The sequence below is a fragment of the Myotis yumanensis genome, unplaced genomic scaffold (genome assembly GCF_028538775.1).
Source record: "Myotis yumanensis isolate MYYU_CA2020_CCGP unplaced genomic scaffold, mMyoYum1.0.hap1 SCAF_4, whole genome shotgun sequence".
NCBI classification, from domain to species: Eukaryota; Metazoa; Chordata; class Mammalia; order Chiroptera; family Vespertilionidae; genus Myotis; species Myotis yumanensis.
The window spans coordinates 73,690,783-73,708,565 of NW_027223755.1; the positions used below are offsets into that span (position 1 = coordinate 73,690,783).

General features: G+C 36.9%; 2 protein-coding genes across 11 annotated transcripts in view; one reads left to right on the top strand and one right to left on the bottom strand.

The window, feature by feature from the left end:
• The window catches only part of CSNK1G3 (casein kinase 1 gamma 3), a 116,196-nt gene that overhangs the window by 53,274 nt on the left and 45,139 nt on the right, over nucleotides 1-17,783 (top strand). For all 10 annotated transcript variants that reach the window (XR_011471218.1, XR_011471219.1, XM_070412536.1 and 7 more), the window contains exons 3-4: nucleotides 399-439; nucleotides 3,521-3,590. Coding sequence is in view for 8 of the 10 variants with exons in the window: in XM_070412536.1 (XP_070268637.1) it covers nucleotides 399-439; nucleotides 3,521-3,590 (111 nt within the window). In the remaining 2 variants the exon portion in view is untranslated. The remainder of the gene's footprint in view (nucleotides 1-398; nucleotides 440-3,520; nucleotides 3,591-17,783) is intronic.
• Nucleotides 9,138-9,447, bottom strand: LOC139008159 (large ribosomal subunit protein eL43-like). The gene has a single exon (XM_070411492.1). The coding sequence runs from the start codon at nucleotides 9,436-9,438 to the stop codon at nucleotides 9,160-9,162; it is 279 nt and encodes a 92-aa protein (XP_070267593.1). The 5' UTR covers nucleotides 9,439-9,447; the 3' UTR covers nucleotides 9,138-9,159.

The following is a 17,783-nucleotide window of genomic DNA, read 5'->3' on the forward strand; positions in this document are numbered from 1 at the left end:
AATTTAAAATGAGGTGATGATTAGGAGAGGGATTTTGTATTCCTGTTTTTATATAGGAGTTCTGGTTTTGAAAATTAGTTTAGCTTGTATTTGACTATTGATTACCTTTTGAGTTGTGTACAATATTACAACAAAATAAGATTCTCTTCATTTTTGCAAGTGGGCTGAAGTATTTATTAGTATCACTTTCTACTCTGAATTCAGATGAAATAGTAAATGTGTCATTGAGTTGTAGTATTTCCTCATCATTGAGGTTTTTCCTAAGGAGTTGGAAGAAACCTGTGCTTCCTCTAAATATATTTGTGCTTTTTCCCCCCACCCAGAATACAGGTTTATATAATATAGCTTTAAGAATTTATTACTCGTAGAATTTGACATTTTTTTCCTTCTTTTTTAAGGGAAAAATTTATATACAAATGAATATGTGGCAATTAAACTGGTAAGTTCATGTGTCTTATTTTTCCTTAATTCCTATTTCTTTAATGATTAACATATTTTAGTTACTTTTTTATTTTCATATTTATAACTTGAGTGTTTAAGTATACGGCAATGTATAGGATGTCTCTATCTTTCTGTGCCATGGAAACTCAATCCCTCTACTTTGGTAACATCACAGAATTGAATTTTTGAATTTCGGCACTATTTTTCACTTAAGGAAGCTGGCATATTGACATTTTATTTAGATCAAAATTAGAAAGCAAGATTTCTCTTTCTGATTCAAGTATTTGAACAAAAGTTTTCTTAATATTTAGGATTATAATCTATGAAAGAAGTATTTCCAGGTAGTTTTAAAATCTCTTCTTCCATTGATATTTTATGTATGGTAAAGCTGGCTATTGCTTGACTTTTGGGGATTCAGAAATTCTTGATGTGGGTGGAGAACAGCAAGGAAAGCAAACTCCCATGGAACTGTTCTGAATTCCTAAATGTGCCCAGTTTGACAGCTGTAAGGCATCTCTTTTTTTGGAAGAGTTGGGATATGGGAGTTTTTATAAGACATAACTTTTCTTTGGCACAGCTTTTCTATCTGGTTTGCCAGCCATGTTTCCATGCCTGGGTTTTTCCAGTCTGCCTGCCATTCTCAATCTTGTGCTTGCCAATATAACCACTGTATTAAGGTAATGTAAGAATATGATTAGAGAAGAGGTAAGTGGGGGGAAATAGAAAATCTTTTGGGATGAGCTAGAAAACTTTACTTAAAGAATGTTTGTGAGTATAGGCCAAGTTTCATTGCAACAAATGTTTATTTTCACTGGGAAATAAGATGTATAGTAGGGTGTGGTGCTTCTAAGACTGGCTGGCTGACTTGTGAGTTTGGACTGGCATTTACCTGGAAGGGTTCACCTTGGTTTTAAGGTCTGGTCCTTGGCTTTATGTCGGAAAATCTGGTTAGGTCATCTCTTTACCATCGTCACTGTTAATCAGAGGTAGATTTAATAAATTCATGCAATCAATCAAGGTCTCAAAAATATTTAAGAAGAGTTAATTTCTAATTTTATAATGAAGTATTTTACTATTACAGGTTCAGAATGCCCAAATCAGTATAAATAATGTTTACTTTCTATAGGCCGATCTGCATAGAAAGCCATAAATACGGGACCCGTTATGGCGCCTCCCTCAGAAAAATGCCAAGTTAAAATGACAAGCTTCCCTCCTGATTATGAAATCTGTACAGGAGGAGTTAGTGTGTATGAATCACAATGAGGAGATACAGGATGCAGGGACTGGACAGTGTTTGAATGGGCATTGCCGACTTTTGTTTCTTTGGGATTCTTTTTTCCATGTTCTTTCCAGTGGTCTAGGGTGTAGACATTGTATGGTGTTGGGAGTGGGGGTGGTGCACAAGAATAGAAGTGTAGTAACACCCATATGCTGTGTTACTGATGTAGCAGCCTGTAGTGAGCAGGTCCACTTAAGGAAGCTTGTGAATGATATTTAACTGATATGCTAAGGGAAATAAACCATTGTGTCAAAATAGGAGCCACTGTACTAGGCTGACGTTTTAGTCATAAAGTGGTATCCGTTAGGTCCTGTTATATCAGATTTGGGACCTTTTTACCCTCTTGACACCATTGATTCATTAGTAAACATTTATTATGTCATCTTTTGTCCTTCTTTACATATACACACATATGTCATCTTTTGTCCTTCTTTACATATACACACATATGTCATCTTTTGGTGCATCTTCCTGCTATGTTACTATCCCCTTAATTATTTTTCTTACTTTTTTCTTTTACATTCTTTCTCTGTTTACCTTTTTAAGCATAGTGATCAGAGTATGACATATAATAATTTTGGTTATGCAGTGTTCTTTAGAGGAACTGGGAATATTTTTGTAGCTATGTTTGGTATTCTGAGGTTGAAGTATAGTATGGAGACATGTTCACCTCAAATTTAAAAATGTATTGACAGGACAGAAATTTTTTTTAAATCTCTTTTAAAAAATATTTCAAGAAAAACAATTTTAATGTTACATGCAATAAACATTAATATTTCAAGAAAAAAAGATTTTAAATATAATAATATTACCAAAACTGTATTAACATAGTATAATATCACAAAAGTTGTAGGAAATATTAAAAATCTGCAAATACCACATCATAGTTTGGTATTTAGTTTACTAAACACATGTAAAACATATACTGTGTAATATCTTTAATATTAATACAATAACAGACAAAACCAACCCAAAGGTGATAGAAGTCAGAAAGTGATTACTTGGAGGGAAGAATGATAAAATGTTCTAAAGATTTTTTGAGGTGCTAGTTGCTGGGGTATATGAAGTTAATAAAGCTCATGGACCTAATGCTTATGAACTGTGTGTTTTATTTAAGCTTTATCCCAAGTAAAAAATTTAAAAAATACATTGTTGTTACTGTCAAAAATTATCTTCATATTTGTTCTTTCCTATTTTCTGTGATTTCACTTTAACCTAGAACTTTTACATAAGAAATACACAGTTCAAGATGTATTCCTAGAAACAAAAGAAATAGAGCAGTGGTTCTCTACCTTCCTAATGCCGTGACCCTTTAATACAGTTCCTCATGTTGTGGTGACCCCCAATTTCATTGTTACAAATTGAACATAATTAAAGCATAGTGATTAATCACAAAAACAATATGTAATTATATATGTGTTTTCTGATGGTCTTAGGCAACCCCTGTGAAAGGGTCGTTTGACCCTCAAAGGGGTCGTGACCCACAGGTTGAGAACCGCTGAAATAGAGTAAGGGTCACCATTCCCCTAGTCATGAATGTTTGGTATATACTTTTCTTCAGGGTTAAAGAGTCAAACATAAATTTCCCTAGTGATTGATCTAAGAGCCACGTAATCTTATGTACGTTTTTGACATTAATTTATTTTACATTGAAATACATCTACAGTTGATCTAACCTTAGAGAGACAAAGATGCCTACTAAAATATTAATTATCTAAGAGTTGCCACCAAGATTAATAACATTTGGAATTGGGGCCTAATGATCTTTTAATAACTTGTTGTTGTTTGTTTTTTAATTAGGAACCCATGAAATCCAGAGCACCACAGCTACATTTGGAATATAGATTCTACAAGCAGTTAGGATCTGGAGGTAAAATTTTATATTTTAACATTTGTAATGAAATGGATTGTCATGATAACTCTTTGGTTTCAAAGAATACTACTTAAATTGAGTTAAAGTGAATCACTTCTTAAGGAGTTACTTACCAGACATTTTCTTACTGTAGTCTTAACGTTCCCTTCTTTATTTTAAACTAAAGGCCCCATACATGAAATTCATGCATGGGTAGGGTCCCTAGGCCTGGCAGGGGATCAGGACCAATCTGTGGGGCGACCAGCGGGGTGATGGCGGGGGGAAGGGTCGGGGGTGGACTGGCACGTGACTTGGCTGGCCTGGGGCCTGTGGGTTGGGGGCAGCTCCTGTGTCGAGTGTCTGCCCCCTGGTGGTCAGTATGCGTCATAGCAACCGGTTGTTCTGCTATTTGGTTGATTTGCATATTAGGCTTTTATTATATACTAGAGGCCCAGTGCATAAAAATTTGTGCACTCGGGGGAGTCCCTCAGCTCGGCCTATGCCCTCTTGCAGTCTGGGACACCTTGGAGGATGTCCACTTGCTGGCTTAGGCCTGCTCCCTGGGGGGATCGGGCCCAAGCTGGCAGTCAGACATCCCTCTGGCAGCCCAGCAGCCCTTGGGGGATGTCCACTTGCCAGCGGGGAGCAGGCCTAAGCTGCAGTTGGACATCCTTAGCGCTGCTGAGGAAGCGGGAGAGGCTCCCACCACCACTGTACTGGCAGCCGTCAGCCTGGCTTGTGGCTGAGCAGAGCTCCCCCTGTGGGAGCTCACTGACCACCAGGGGCAGCTCCTGCATTGAGCGTCTGCCCCCTGGTGATCAGTGTTTGTCATAGTGACCAGTCATTTCCAGTCGTTCTGCTGTTAGGGTCAATTTGCATATTACCCTTTTATTATATAGAATAGAGGCCTGGTGCATGGGTGGGGGCCGGCTGGTTTGCCGTGAAGGGTGTCCCGGATCAGGGTGGGGGTCCCGCTGGGGTGCCTGGCCAGCCTGGGTGAGAGGCTGATGGGTGTTTGCAGGCTGGTCACACCCCCTTCAGGGTGGGGGTCCCCACTGGGGTGCCTGGCCAGCCTGGGTGAGGGGCTCATGGCTGTTTTCAGGTTGGCCACACCCCTTTTGGGGTGGGGGGTCCCCACTGGGGTGTCTGGCCAGTCTGGGTGAGGGGCTGAGGGCCGTTTTCAGGTTGGTCAAGCCCCCTGGCGACAGAAGCTCCCAGCCTCTCCATTTTTTCTTTTTTTAAATTTTTATTCTGGGATTTATTTACCTTCTAAAATTGAAACTTTGTAGCCTTGTGAGGAGCTCAGAGCCGGCCAGGGCAGGTGGGAGGGAAGCTTGGCTTCCTCCATCGCCAGGGGCAACCCACGCCTCCTGCTTGCTCCAGCTTCGTGGCCATGGCTGGCTGAAACCAGGTATCTGGGGTTTATTTATCTTCTATAACTGAAACTTTGTTGCTTTGAGTGGAGCTCAGAGCCAGCCGCAGCAGGCGGGAAGCTTGGCTTCCTCCATCATTGGGGCAACCAAGCCTCCTGGTTGCTCCAGCTCCGTGGCCGCCCGTCGCCATCTTGGTTGGGCTAATTTGCATATAGTCGCTCTGATTGGCTGGTGGGCGTGGCTTAAGGCGTAGCGTAGGTACAGCCAATTTGCATGTTTGTCTTTTATTAGTGTAGCTTATTGGGTAGCCTCTAAATGTAATCACAAACATCCTTGTAAAGAGAGGCAGAGGGACATTTTACATTTACAGGAGAGGAGAAGGCAAAGTGGCTACCGAGGCAGAAATAGGAGTGATATAGCCTTAAGCCAAGGAATGCTGGCAACCACTAGTAGCTTCATCTAGATTATCTATTAGAACCTCCAGAGGGACTGTGACTGTGCTCACACCTTGATTCAACCTAGTGAAACTGATTTCAGATTTATGGCCTCCAGAATTGTGAGAAAATTTTGTGGGTTTTATTATTTTTAAAGTATAGGGGGAGCCCTAACTGGTTTGGCTCAGTGGATAGAGCGTCGGCCTGCGGATTGAAGGGTCCCAGGTTTGATTCCGGTCACGGGCATGTACCTTGGTTGCGGGCAAATCCCCAGTAGGGGGTGTGCAGGAGGCAGCTGATCGATGTTTCTCTCTCATCGATGTTTCTAGTTCTCTATCCCTCTCCCTTCCTCTCTGTAAAAAAACAATAAAAAATATATTTTAAAGTATAGGGGGATAAAACTAATTGTATGTGAAGCCATGAATGACAGAAAGCCCTAAAAAGCTAAGTGAAAAATAAAGTTTATTGGCTCATGCACGAGAAATTTGGGGAGTACCTATGTATAAGACATTGTATCCATGACTTCAAATGCTGTCATAGGGCAGCCTTAAGTTTGTCTCTGTGCTCTGCTGTGTGTGTGTGTGTGTGTGTGTGTGTGTAAGCTTCATTCTTCGATTAGCTCTTCTTAAGAGAGATGGCAGAGGTGGTTACCAATAGCTTAGCAATTATAAAAACACCTCTTTCCTAAAAAAAACCAGCAAAAGTTCTTGAACTGAATCTTACTATCTTATTTTGTGCTCCATGTCTTTCCTTGACTTAATCACTATGAATTTGATTGCCAGATTCAGTTCCTGCGCTTATCCCAAGAACTACCTGAAACTCAGGCACTGTGAATGGGGAGAGGTAGTTGCTCAATGAGAAACTGAGGTGTTATCAGAAGAAGGAAGATTGGATGCTGGGAGATAATGACAATAGTTCTATCTACTTAAGTAGTAAAACTACTGTAGAAGAATTGCATTGAATACTTTAATTAGATAAGAATGAGTAAGTCAGTTGAGAACTTATGGAGTCATTGAATTGAATTCCAAAGGTGCACTCACTTTTATTATTTTCTTTGCCATTTTTAACTTTAAAAATTAAACATACATCTTTTACTGCTTGAATGCCATAAGGCTTCAGTATTGCACAACTCCAGGGACCACCACTTATAGGGTAGTCTGTATGTACAAGGGTGCTCCCCTGTCCTCCATGGCATAGCATTTATGTAGATTGGATATGAATGGTATTGCCCAAAAGTGTGCATTGTGATGACTCTGAAACACTGACAAGTGTAGATATTGTCAAATATTTCATATGCATCATGTGAATTTTGGTTACTTGTTAGTGTTGTTATCAATAATTAATTTTTAAAACATTTTTTAGTATCCATGTGAGCTTTGAGGAAAGACTGCTGATTTTAAAATAATTTGATTTTGGAATTGATATTTGAAAGGATTTTATTTTCAGATTGCTTTTAGTATTAAATGGGCCACTAAAATAATTTAACCTATAATTCACTTACTGTATTTTAGGTATCAATTTAAGTAGCAACTTAATCAATATCCAGAATATATAAAGAATTCCTAAAACTCAACAGCAAAAATACAAATAATTCAATTAAAAAATGGGCAGAGGAACTTGCATAGACATTTTTCCAAGGAAGATATACAAATGGTCAATAAGCACATGGAAAGATGCTCAGTATCACTAATCATTATGGAAATGTAAATAAGAACCACAAAAATATGCCACTTCACAGCAATTAAAAACTCTATTATCAAACAAAAAACAAACCAGAAACCCGTTAATAGGTGTTGGTGTGAATGTGTAAAAGTTGGGATTTTTGTGCATTGCTGGTAGGAATGTAAAATGGCACAGCAGCTGGGAAAAGCAGTGTGACTGTTCCTCAAAAATTTAAACATAGAATTATTATTTGATCCAGCAGTTTCACTTCTGGTCATACACACATGTACAAGCAGATATTTGTACATCTATTCATAGCTGCATTATTTGCAATAGCCAAAAGATCAAAACCAACCAGTGTCTATTGATGGCTGAATGAATAAAAAAATGTGGTACATACACAATTTAATATTATTGAGCCTTAAAAAGGAAGAAAATTCTTACACATAGTACGATATATGTGAACCTTGAGGACATGCTAAATGAAATAAGCTAATCGCAAAAGGACAAATACTCTGACTCCACTTATTTCAGGTACCCAAAATAGATTCATAGAGATAGAAAGCAGGATGGTATTTGCCATGGGTTAAGGCAGTGGTTCTCAACCTTCCTAATGCTGCGACCCTTTAATACAGTTCCTCATGTTGTGGTGACCCCCAACCATAAAATTATTTTCGTTGCTACTTCATAACTGTAATTTTGCTACTGTTATGAATCGTAATGTAAATATCTGATATGCAGGATGTATTTTTATTGTTACAAATTGAACATAATTAAAGCATAGTGATTAATCACAAAAACAATATGTAATTATAAATGTGTTTTCTGATGGCCTTAGGTGACCCCTGTGAAAGGGTCGTTTGACCCCCAAAGGGTTCGCGACCCACAGGTTGGTGACCCACAGGTTGAGAACCGCTGGGTTAAGGGGAGAGGTGAATGGAAAATATTGTTTAACTAGAGGCCCAGTTCATGAATTTCTTGCAAAGGTAGGGTCCCTAGCGGCTGCCAGCTGCTGGCTGGGGCCTCCCTTCCCCTGCTGCCAGCTGCTGGCTGGGTCCTTCCTTCATTCCGCACTGCCCCCTGGTGGTCAGTGCACATCATAGCGAGTGATAGAACTCCCCGTCAGTCGAGGGGACACTTTGCATATTAGGCTTTTATATATAGACTAGAGGACCAGTGCATGAAATTTGTGCACGGGTACGGTTTCTAGGCCTGGCCAGTGATTGAAGTGCGAGCGTCTGGTGTGGAAGGGCAGGTCCCAGCTGACCTCTGTGCCCCCGGGTCCCCATGTGCTCCCTTAGGCCTGAGTCCCCACTCGAAGATGCAGTGAGTGCGGCTGGACACCGTGGGCCGGGGCACAGTGTGGGCCTTTGGGCCACCCTGTGGCGCCACACGAAAGCTAGACGGGTAGCATGTTCTCTCCCTGCTGGCCTCGCAGACCGGCTCCTGCACGAACCCACGGGGAGCCCGACCGGCCCCTGCAGTCCCTGCAGCTGCGGCCCAGCACACCCAGAAGATGCTGCATGGGTGCAGGTCGGGCTCCTCACGGGTGCCCGGCACCTGAGTGTGCGGGGCTTCCCCTGCTGCAAGCCCTGACATCCTGGGGGAGGATAATAGGAGGAATGAGAGCGAGCTTGGTGGACACCCTGCATTCTCACTGCACCTCCATCCCCATCACCCCCGCCCCAAGGTAGCTGGCGAGAGGTCACAGTGCATTGCTGACACCTGCCATGTTCTGCGCTGCCCCCTGGTGGTCAGCGCACATCATAGCGAGCAGTCGAACTTCTGGTAGAATGACCAACCAAGGGGACAATTTGCATATTAGGCTTTTATTATATAGGATGGGATGGGTAATGGTGGTAGTTGCACAACAGTATGAATATACCTAATGTCACTGAACTGTAGACTTAAAAATGATTAAAATGATAATTTTATTTAATGTATATTTTACCACAATAAAAACATAAATTAAAAAGAGATTTATTTTCAATTATTTAATGAGATATTTTTGAAAAAATATATGATTTATCTAGTTCTGCCTGTGTGGTTTTTATTTAATTTTGTTATATAAATTAACCCATTTATTATAAGCTCGCAATGTTTCAAACTGTGGAGCTTCTACTGATCTTTCAATTCCTTCAGTCTTCTGATGGCTGACTTTACTGTGACGGCAGAAGTGGTGTTGTAGGTCCAGGCACCACCAGCGACGGTTTTCATGCAGGAACCACAGTGCCAGATCCCCACGGCTTGCCTCTTCATCTTGGTTTTGCCACAGAAGGAGCAGGTGTACTTGGCGTGTTGGCTGATTTCAATTTTCTTCACCATTTTTCTGAGGGAGGTGCCATAACGGGTCCCGTATTTACCGACGATTCCGACCTTCTTGGTGTGTTTAGCCATGTCGCCTCGAACTAGATTGGACGCGGAGAGGAAGCCTGCCTGTGTGGGTTTTGACTCCCCTATAAAGTCCGCATATCTCTCTCTTTCTTTAACTTCCCTGACAATGTCTTTCTTATTTTGTTCACTGAAACTGTTATATACATACAGTAGAATTGTCCAACTTTACTGCAGTGTGATTATGAGGGTCTGACCCTTTGTATTACTTTCTAGAGGATTGGAATATTGTTTTATACCACTATCACTTTCTGTGATGCAAAAATTTAATGTATTGATTAGTCTTGTCACATCCACCCAACCTTTATTGAGTAAACTGAAGATCTAGATTTGGGAGTAATCAGTACATAGGTGGTTTTCAAGCCAAGGGAATGGATGAGATCTACCAGGGGAAATACAGAGAATGATGAGGGAAGAGGTATCGGCAGAACTATGCTGACTACTGCGTTGGATAGGAATGAATTTGTCAGTAACAAAAATCATGCAACAGTATCTTAAATAAGTGAGGGGATGTTATGTGAGGAAAAATAAACAAGGAGTTCTGAAGTGGACAATGTAAAGTTGAGATAGCTACTCAAAAGTAAGGAATCAGGCACTCTCTAACTTCCTGCTCCTATTTTTAGTATGTGGCTTTCATCTTTATGCTCCTGGATAGTTTGTACCAGGAGGGAGGGGAGGAAAGGATGAAATTACTATCTATATCAGGGTTGGGGAACCTCTTTCCTCTCAAGGTCCATTTGGATATTTATAACATCATTCACTTAATATAATCCACTTGAAATAAATTTACGTTGCTATGAGAAAAGATCCTAGATTTATTGAATTTTGAGACCCACCTGCAGTTGCTTTGGCAAGGTCAGACCAAATGATTTTGTGGGTGTTATACAGCCCTCTGGCCGTATGTTCCCCACCCCTGATCTATATATTGATAACTTCCAATTCTTTATCTCCTGTCTCCATTCTTATAATCTAGATATACGTGTATGTCCTTACTGGAATCAGAATTCTAGTATACCTAGAATTATGCTCCTTACCTTCTTTTCTACTTACTTTTCCAGTGATTTTTTTCTCTCTTCCAAAAGATCTGTTTTCTTTTCTGCATTATCTTGTTCCATTAGTGGTTACACACATTAAAGCTGAAAATGTTAGTCACCTTTGATTTTGGCCTCTTGGGATAATCAGAAAATTCTTTCAGTTCTGTCTCTTCTCCCAGTCTCCTTGTCACTTTTCTTTGGATTGGGCCTCCTGTTGTGCATCACACCTCCTTCTTACTTTCTATTCCTCCTAGAGGGTTATTATTTAGCATAAAGTCCACATTTCTTTCTCTTTCTACTGACTCACTTTTTAGTTGCCCTAAACTTACTATTCCTTGAATAGATCTTACTGTTTTCATATGTCTGTATTTTTTATTTTTGGGGAATGTCTTTCTTTTTCAATGAATTCCTTCTTTCTTCAGGCCCACCTAAATGTCACCTCTTTAGCAGTGCATTTTCTTACATCTGTTTGTTCTCTCCCAAAACACTTTTTCTTGGACCTGAAATTTTTGTGAATGTATCTTTATTTTTCTTTTACCATATCATATTATATTATTATTTCCTTATGTCTGTCTCTTCCACTAAAATTTGAACTCTTTGAGGGCAGGGAAATAATATATTCATCTTTTTATCCTTGAAACTGAGAATGATCAATAAAGTAGGTCCTTGATAAATGATTGAAGTGATAAATTCTTAAATGAGAATAATAGACAGTTTTATTAGATATAAAGTTGTGATACAAAATCTCCAAAACTTTTTTTTTTTTTTTAAATATTTTATTGATTTTTTACGGAGAGGAAGGGAGAGGGACAGAGAGTTAGAAACATCGATGAGAGAGAAACATCGATCAGCTGCCTCCTGCACACCCCCCACTGGGGATGTGCCCGCAACCAAGGTACATGCCCTTGACTGGAATCGAACCCAGGACCCTTCAGTCCGCAGGCCGACGCTCTCTCCACTGAGCCAAACCAGTTAGGGCCAAAATTTTCTTTTTAAGTTCTGCGATTATATGTTTAAAGTTTGGTATTTTAATATTTTACAAAATTATTATTCTTAAGTTTTGAGTTTTATTTTATTTCTGACAAAGAAACAGTCAAATAATTTCACATTTTTTTATTTAATTAATTTTATTTATATTATCTAGTGATTAGGTAAATTTAATTTTTCATTTTAGAGATCTAGAAATATGATTGTACACATTCAGTAATATCTAAAGGAAAAATCAGTAATATTTTTTAAATTAATGGAAATGATAAAGCAAGGAGATATGCAAATGCTTATTTAATGAACTGAATTATACAACTCAGTCATCTAAAAATAAGTCACTTTTCAGAGTAGGATTGGTTTTAATGATTAGGTTTAATTTATTTTTTTTTATATACTTTGAAAAAGTTTAGTTGAATTGTTGAAACTTTATGAAAATGCTTGGAACATATTTTGAAATTTATAGGGAATTTTTTTTGAGAACTTGTGATTATGAGTAATGCTTTTTTATGTTAAATTACGTCTTTGACATCAGATGATTTTAAATAGCCAATACTGGGGAAACTTTGCAATTAAATTATTTCATGAAATTTCTTTTTTAAGCTGATATCTTTATCACAGAAAGTAAAATAACTTTTTTTCTGTCATAAATTGTTACTTATCAAAGTAAGTAAAATAATATTTTCTGTCATAAATTACTGTTCATGGCAAATCGCTAACTATAGAAATGACATTAGACATACGGTTTGAAACCATGCATTTTTTATATCATTGTTTCTCAAGCGAGTGGCTTGATATTATGTTTCCTGAGCTATGATGTTCTAAACAATATGCAATTTGATAATAGCAGCAATGGCTGTTTCTAAAATTATACTTCTGTGTAGTATTGCCTTCTAAGAGCTGTTAAAAGAGCTTCTCTTCTTTCTTTATACTGACTCTTCTGCCTTCTCAGTTTGTGCCTTGTTAAAAGTCAGGATTGATGTGTTTCCTGTGTGTTTTGCTCTGGTTTATAGATACATTTTCACATTTTTTTCAATATTATTTAGCTCTGTCTGCTAGCTAAATGAGTGTTGGTAATTCCATAATGGATGGAAATTTTATCATACTATTCACTGTTGAGAAACATTGTGTGAAATAGTTTTAGTCCTTTAAACATGAGTGTACACATTCAGTAATATCTAAAATTCCTTCTATTCACTGAGTGCCAGATTAGATTTTCTTCTGATCATGTCTTAAATTTAAGAAATTCTGCTATTTTTATATAAAAGTGTCTGTTTGAGAAAACTGAGAGAAAATACTGTAAAAACCAGGAAAGTTAAGTGAATAAACTAATTAGAATATTACCTACAGTATTTTGATATCAACAAAAATAATGAAGAATACTATGTGAGTAGGTGGTTAGTGCAGACTTAATCTCAGCTCAGATAACTAACAGTTTATGTAGCAGATTCTTAAAGTTCTTTTTTTCTATCTTAAATTAATGGCTTTTAGAAGACATCTTAAGTATATGTAATAATTCTAATTCTTTTTTAAAAAATATATTTTATTGATTTTTTACAGAGAGGAAGGGAGAGGGATAGAGTTAGAAACATTGATGAGAGAGAAACATGGATCAGTTGCCTCCTGCACACCCCCTACTGGGGATGTGCCCGCAACCAAGGTATATGCCCTTGACCGGAATTGAACCTGGGACCCTTCAGTCAGCAGGCTGACACTCTATCCACTGAGCCAAACTGATTAGGGCAATAATTCTAATTCTTTATAGAGGACTCTTCTGTATGAGAATTTCTGTAAGTTATGCATTGCTAAACTTTTACTAATTTATATGTGAATATATGTGTGCATTGGTACTAGTAGATGGAAGTGTACGAAGTTTTTCTGTTATAGTTTATGGAGAATGTGCACATTTAAAGAATGCTATGCTATGAATTCTTGAAATATGTTTGGTTTGTATGGTATAGGTATTAGGATTGTTGTATATTATGTGGTAATTACTGTATTTTTAGAGACTAATTAATCACATAAGAATCCTAAAAAAGAAACCATACTTTTTGAATAGGATATGACTAAATGGAGATAAAAAATTTAATTTTCTAAAATACAGCAGCATTTTTGTTATTTCCTATCTAATAGTAAAAAGAAAGAAAGCAAAAAGCCATGTAAAACAATATGTTGATTTTATATTTCATGTTTTATTTTAGATTTAAATATAAAGTAGCACATTGTTAGAAGGAAAAGTTTGTGATCTTAAAACTTGGGGTAAAAATGATACAATCCATTTTTTTCTTAATTAGGCCCAAAGAGTATAATAACTGAATAATGAATAATATATCATATTCACAAATTTATTGAATATTTAATGTAATAAAGAATTCTTGTGATGTTATTTTTTAATGTTCTTTAAAATTTAGAGTAATATCTAATGTATAAATAGAATTATCACAGAAAGAACTATTGCTTCTTTTTTACAGTTTGGGTGGCTTTATTCCTTTTATTTGAGGTTAAGTGGTAGAGTTTTACTACTAATTGTGGATGCTGTGGTATTTTAATGGAGTAACTTTTACCAAGTTTGAACTCATTGCACCTGTTTGTTCATAACAGACCTTAAAATTTTTGGGTCCTTTTATACTCCTAAAACTTTTTGAGGATCCCAGAGAACTTTTCCTATTCTGGGTTATAGCTGTTGATAGTTACCATTTGAGAAATTAAAATAGAAATATAAAAATATTGCCACATTAATTCATTTTAAAATAACAATATTTTAAAATCACAACTGACTATATATTCCAAATAAGAAAAAGTGAGAAAAGTGGCCTTGTTTTACATATTTCGGACATCTCTTTAATATCTGGCTTAATAGAAAACAGCCAGGTTCTCATATCTTCTTCATTCATTCAGTCCATTGCCAAATTATGTCATATAGCCTCGGAAAACTGACTATTCACTTGTGAAAGAACAGAGTTAAAAAGGTAAATAACATCTTAGTATTATTATAAAAGTAATTTGATGTCAGTGACCTCCTGAAAGGGTCTCATGGACCATCCACATCTGTCCCCAAGTATTTCCAGACCATATGTTGAGAACTGCTGAGCTAGGAGTATAAACATTTATGCTAAAGGTTAAGAATGCCTTAAAGTAAAACTGCTTTGGAAAAGAACATAGCCTGTGTGATAATTCTGTACTTAGTATTTGTAATCAGATTATAAGTTTTCTTAACTAGATCTGTGTATTTCAAATTTTCTAACAAGAATATTAATTTTTTGTTTTTCTTTCTCCAATATGAATACTACTGACCCTGAAAACGGAAAGAAACATTCTGATATTATTTCTTTTAATGATATGCTTAACTCTCACTTATAAGGAACTGAAGTACTTTAATACATGGCTCACAGTACTAAGTACTCCTTAAGAGTATTAGACCTCCTTACGTTGTTTTGTGACATAAATTAAGGTTATTTGTCACTTAAATGGGATGCTGAAATATAAAATGAAATGTTTAGTAAAATTAATTTGGGTAGAGTAAGTGTAAGATTGTATTTTAAAATAATATGTGATTTTTGTGTTCTTGCCCATTGTTGAGCTTTGCTTGGGAAAAATAAAATACACTTGTCTTGAAAAGTGGAGATGCTAATAAGCATCCCTGAAAAATACTGATGTTGGACATTATCAGAACTTTGATGAATTCACAATGGGTGGCTTTTTATAGTAGTTTCAAAAAATAATTTTAGAATAATAGGAATTGGGTGGAGTAAAAGTTTATAGTTGAAATTTCACTAAATATAAGAACAAATACAAAAGCTTGCTTTTGCCCATGAGTTGGAATGCATCCATGCAATTCAGTAGCCAAATACTTTGATCAAGAGACAGCTAGTAACTTAACACCTTCATTACTCTTCCTGCTAATCCTTCTTTCTGAGCCTTTCTCTTCTCTGTTACCCTCTTTTCCCTTACCTCTCCCACTTCCAAAAACACTTCCTTGTGGTCCTGACTACCATATTTGTATTGCTGTGATTGTTTTGTTTTGTTTTTGCTTAGCATACTCTCTAGCCTGTTTGTTAGAAAACAACCCAGACCTGTCCTTGGAAATGAAATTCTAGTTTGATCTTTATAGTACTTGCTTTATATTTGTGATTTAAAAATAAATGTATAACTCTTGATTTTATATTTCAATGACATAAAATTTGTGTTGAAATACATTATCAATAGTTATCTATAAAGTTTATATATTCATTGACTCACAGAACAGTATGTTTCTCGAGTTAATCAGAGCTAGGTCATCTTTTTTTTTTCACCAATGATTTGTACTGAGTCATATTTTAAGGTAAAATCACATTGCATGATAAAGCTGAAGGTATTTTCATTCATATTGGAGTCTCGATGTCTGTTTAAATTTACTCACTGAAATATAATGCTATTTATGGGACTTAGTTATTTTGGATAATGTAGAGATACATAATTCTGAGACGCTTTGAAACCATTAAAGAAAGAAAATTTTGGAGAAAATTGAAGTAGCTCATTTTTCTCCCTTTGCTGACCTTTTTCATGGTGTTATTTTAGAAACTCAAAGGTATGGTATGCATATCACTTGTTTGAATGTACATGTTAAGTACACATTCTACTCCCAGCAGTGAGCTGGCTTACTTGAAGTATAGCAGAAAAGACTTACTTATGCATACCTTCCCTTGGCTATGAGAAATTCTGTGGGAATAATTATGAATTTGGGTCATGCTTCAGAGATAGTTTGAAAAGAGGAGACTTGAAGGTTGGATAAAAACCAAAGTTTGACAACTTAGATGGCAGAACTAGGGTAGAAATTTTTTGAAATTCAACCTTAGAAGTGTTCAAACCAAGTGAGGCAGAGTAAATGTGGGCCTTAGCATGGATCTATTTATTCCTCCTATTAGGAAGTTATGATTGGAAGGGAGAGGAAGCTAGATTTACATTATAGTCTGAATAGTATACTTTGCTTTATTCCTAAGAACTCCAAAATGAAGTTAATAGTTAAGAGTAGAGGTAAGACTATATAACTTTGAATATTAGGGAGAGTATTTGAGAAATTCTAGCTCAGTTACAGTTAATATGTGGATTAAATAAATATGGTCTATATCTTCTTCTAATTCAAGTTTTTCTTTGTGGTCCCAAAAGAATTTTTAAAATGTGCATTTTATTCCTGATTATAAAGGTAGCGCATGTTTTTCAGAACAATTTGGAAAAGTTTAAGAAATATAAAAGAGAAAGTAGAAATCACTTTTGCTTCCAAAATGGGTATGACATATTTTTCCTAATTAGTCCAGGGTTGGTGGATGTTTAGGTAGTTCCCTGTTGTTGTTTTTTACTGTTACAAGCAGTGCAGCTTCAACATCACTGTATGCATACTTTTGCTTACTTTGAAAAGGGAAAGGCAAGTTCCTCCAAAAATGTACCAGTTCATATTCTTGTCAATAAGGTTTTAACTCAAAACTTTGTAAACCTTGATTAATACATTAACTTTTAAATTATTAATATCCTTTTGATACTCTACCAAAACTTCACAGGTGATTGTTTTTCTTGTTTTTATTTTTAATCACCTGAGAATGTTTTTTCATTGGCTTTTATTTATTTTTAAAAAATATGTTTTTTATTGATTTCAGAGAGGGAAAGGAAGAGGGAGAGAGAGATAGAAACATCAATGATAAATTTCATCAACCAGCTGCCTCCTTTATGCCCCCTACTGGCAATTGAGCCTGAAACCCAGGCTTGTGCCTTGACGGGGAGTCAAACCATGACCTCCTGGTACATGGGTTCACGCTCAATCACTGAGCCACATCGGCTGGGCTTCCATTGATTTTTTATTCAGAGTGGAAAGGAGGAAATAGAGAGAGAGAGAGAGAGAGAGAGAGAGAGAGAGAGAGAGAGAGAGAGAGAGAAAGAGAGAAAGAGAGAGAGAGGTGTGAGAGAGACACATGGATTGGTTGCCTCCCACATGTGCCCTGTGTGGGGTGGAGCATGCAGCTGAGGCACATGCTCTAGCCTGGGAATCAAACCCATGACCCTTCTGTCCTTGGGCTGCTGTTCTAACCACTGAACAAATTGTTAGGGCAGGGGATTGTTTCTTAAAGATCAGTTGCAATGTAGAGTTAGAAACCATATAAAAAAATTTTTTCCTGTTCTCATTCAGAACTAAAATTTTCCTGTTTCCTGTTCATACTTTTAATAGATCAATTACTTGTGCATGATTTTGTAAATATATGCATTAGTGATTTGGAAAATACTGGTTCACTAAGTTATTTCAAATAATGACACATTTCATTACGAAATTTAAATTGTAATAGTATCATCACAGTTTTATCAGAA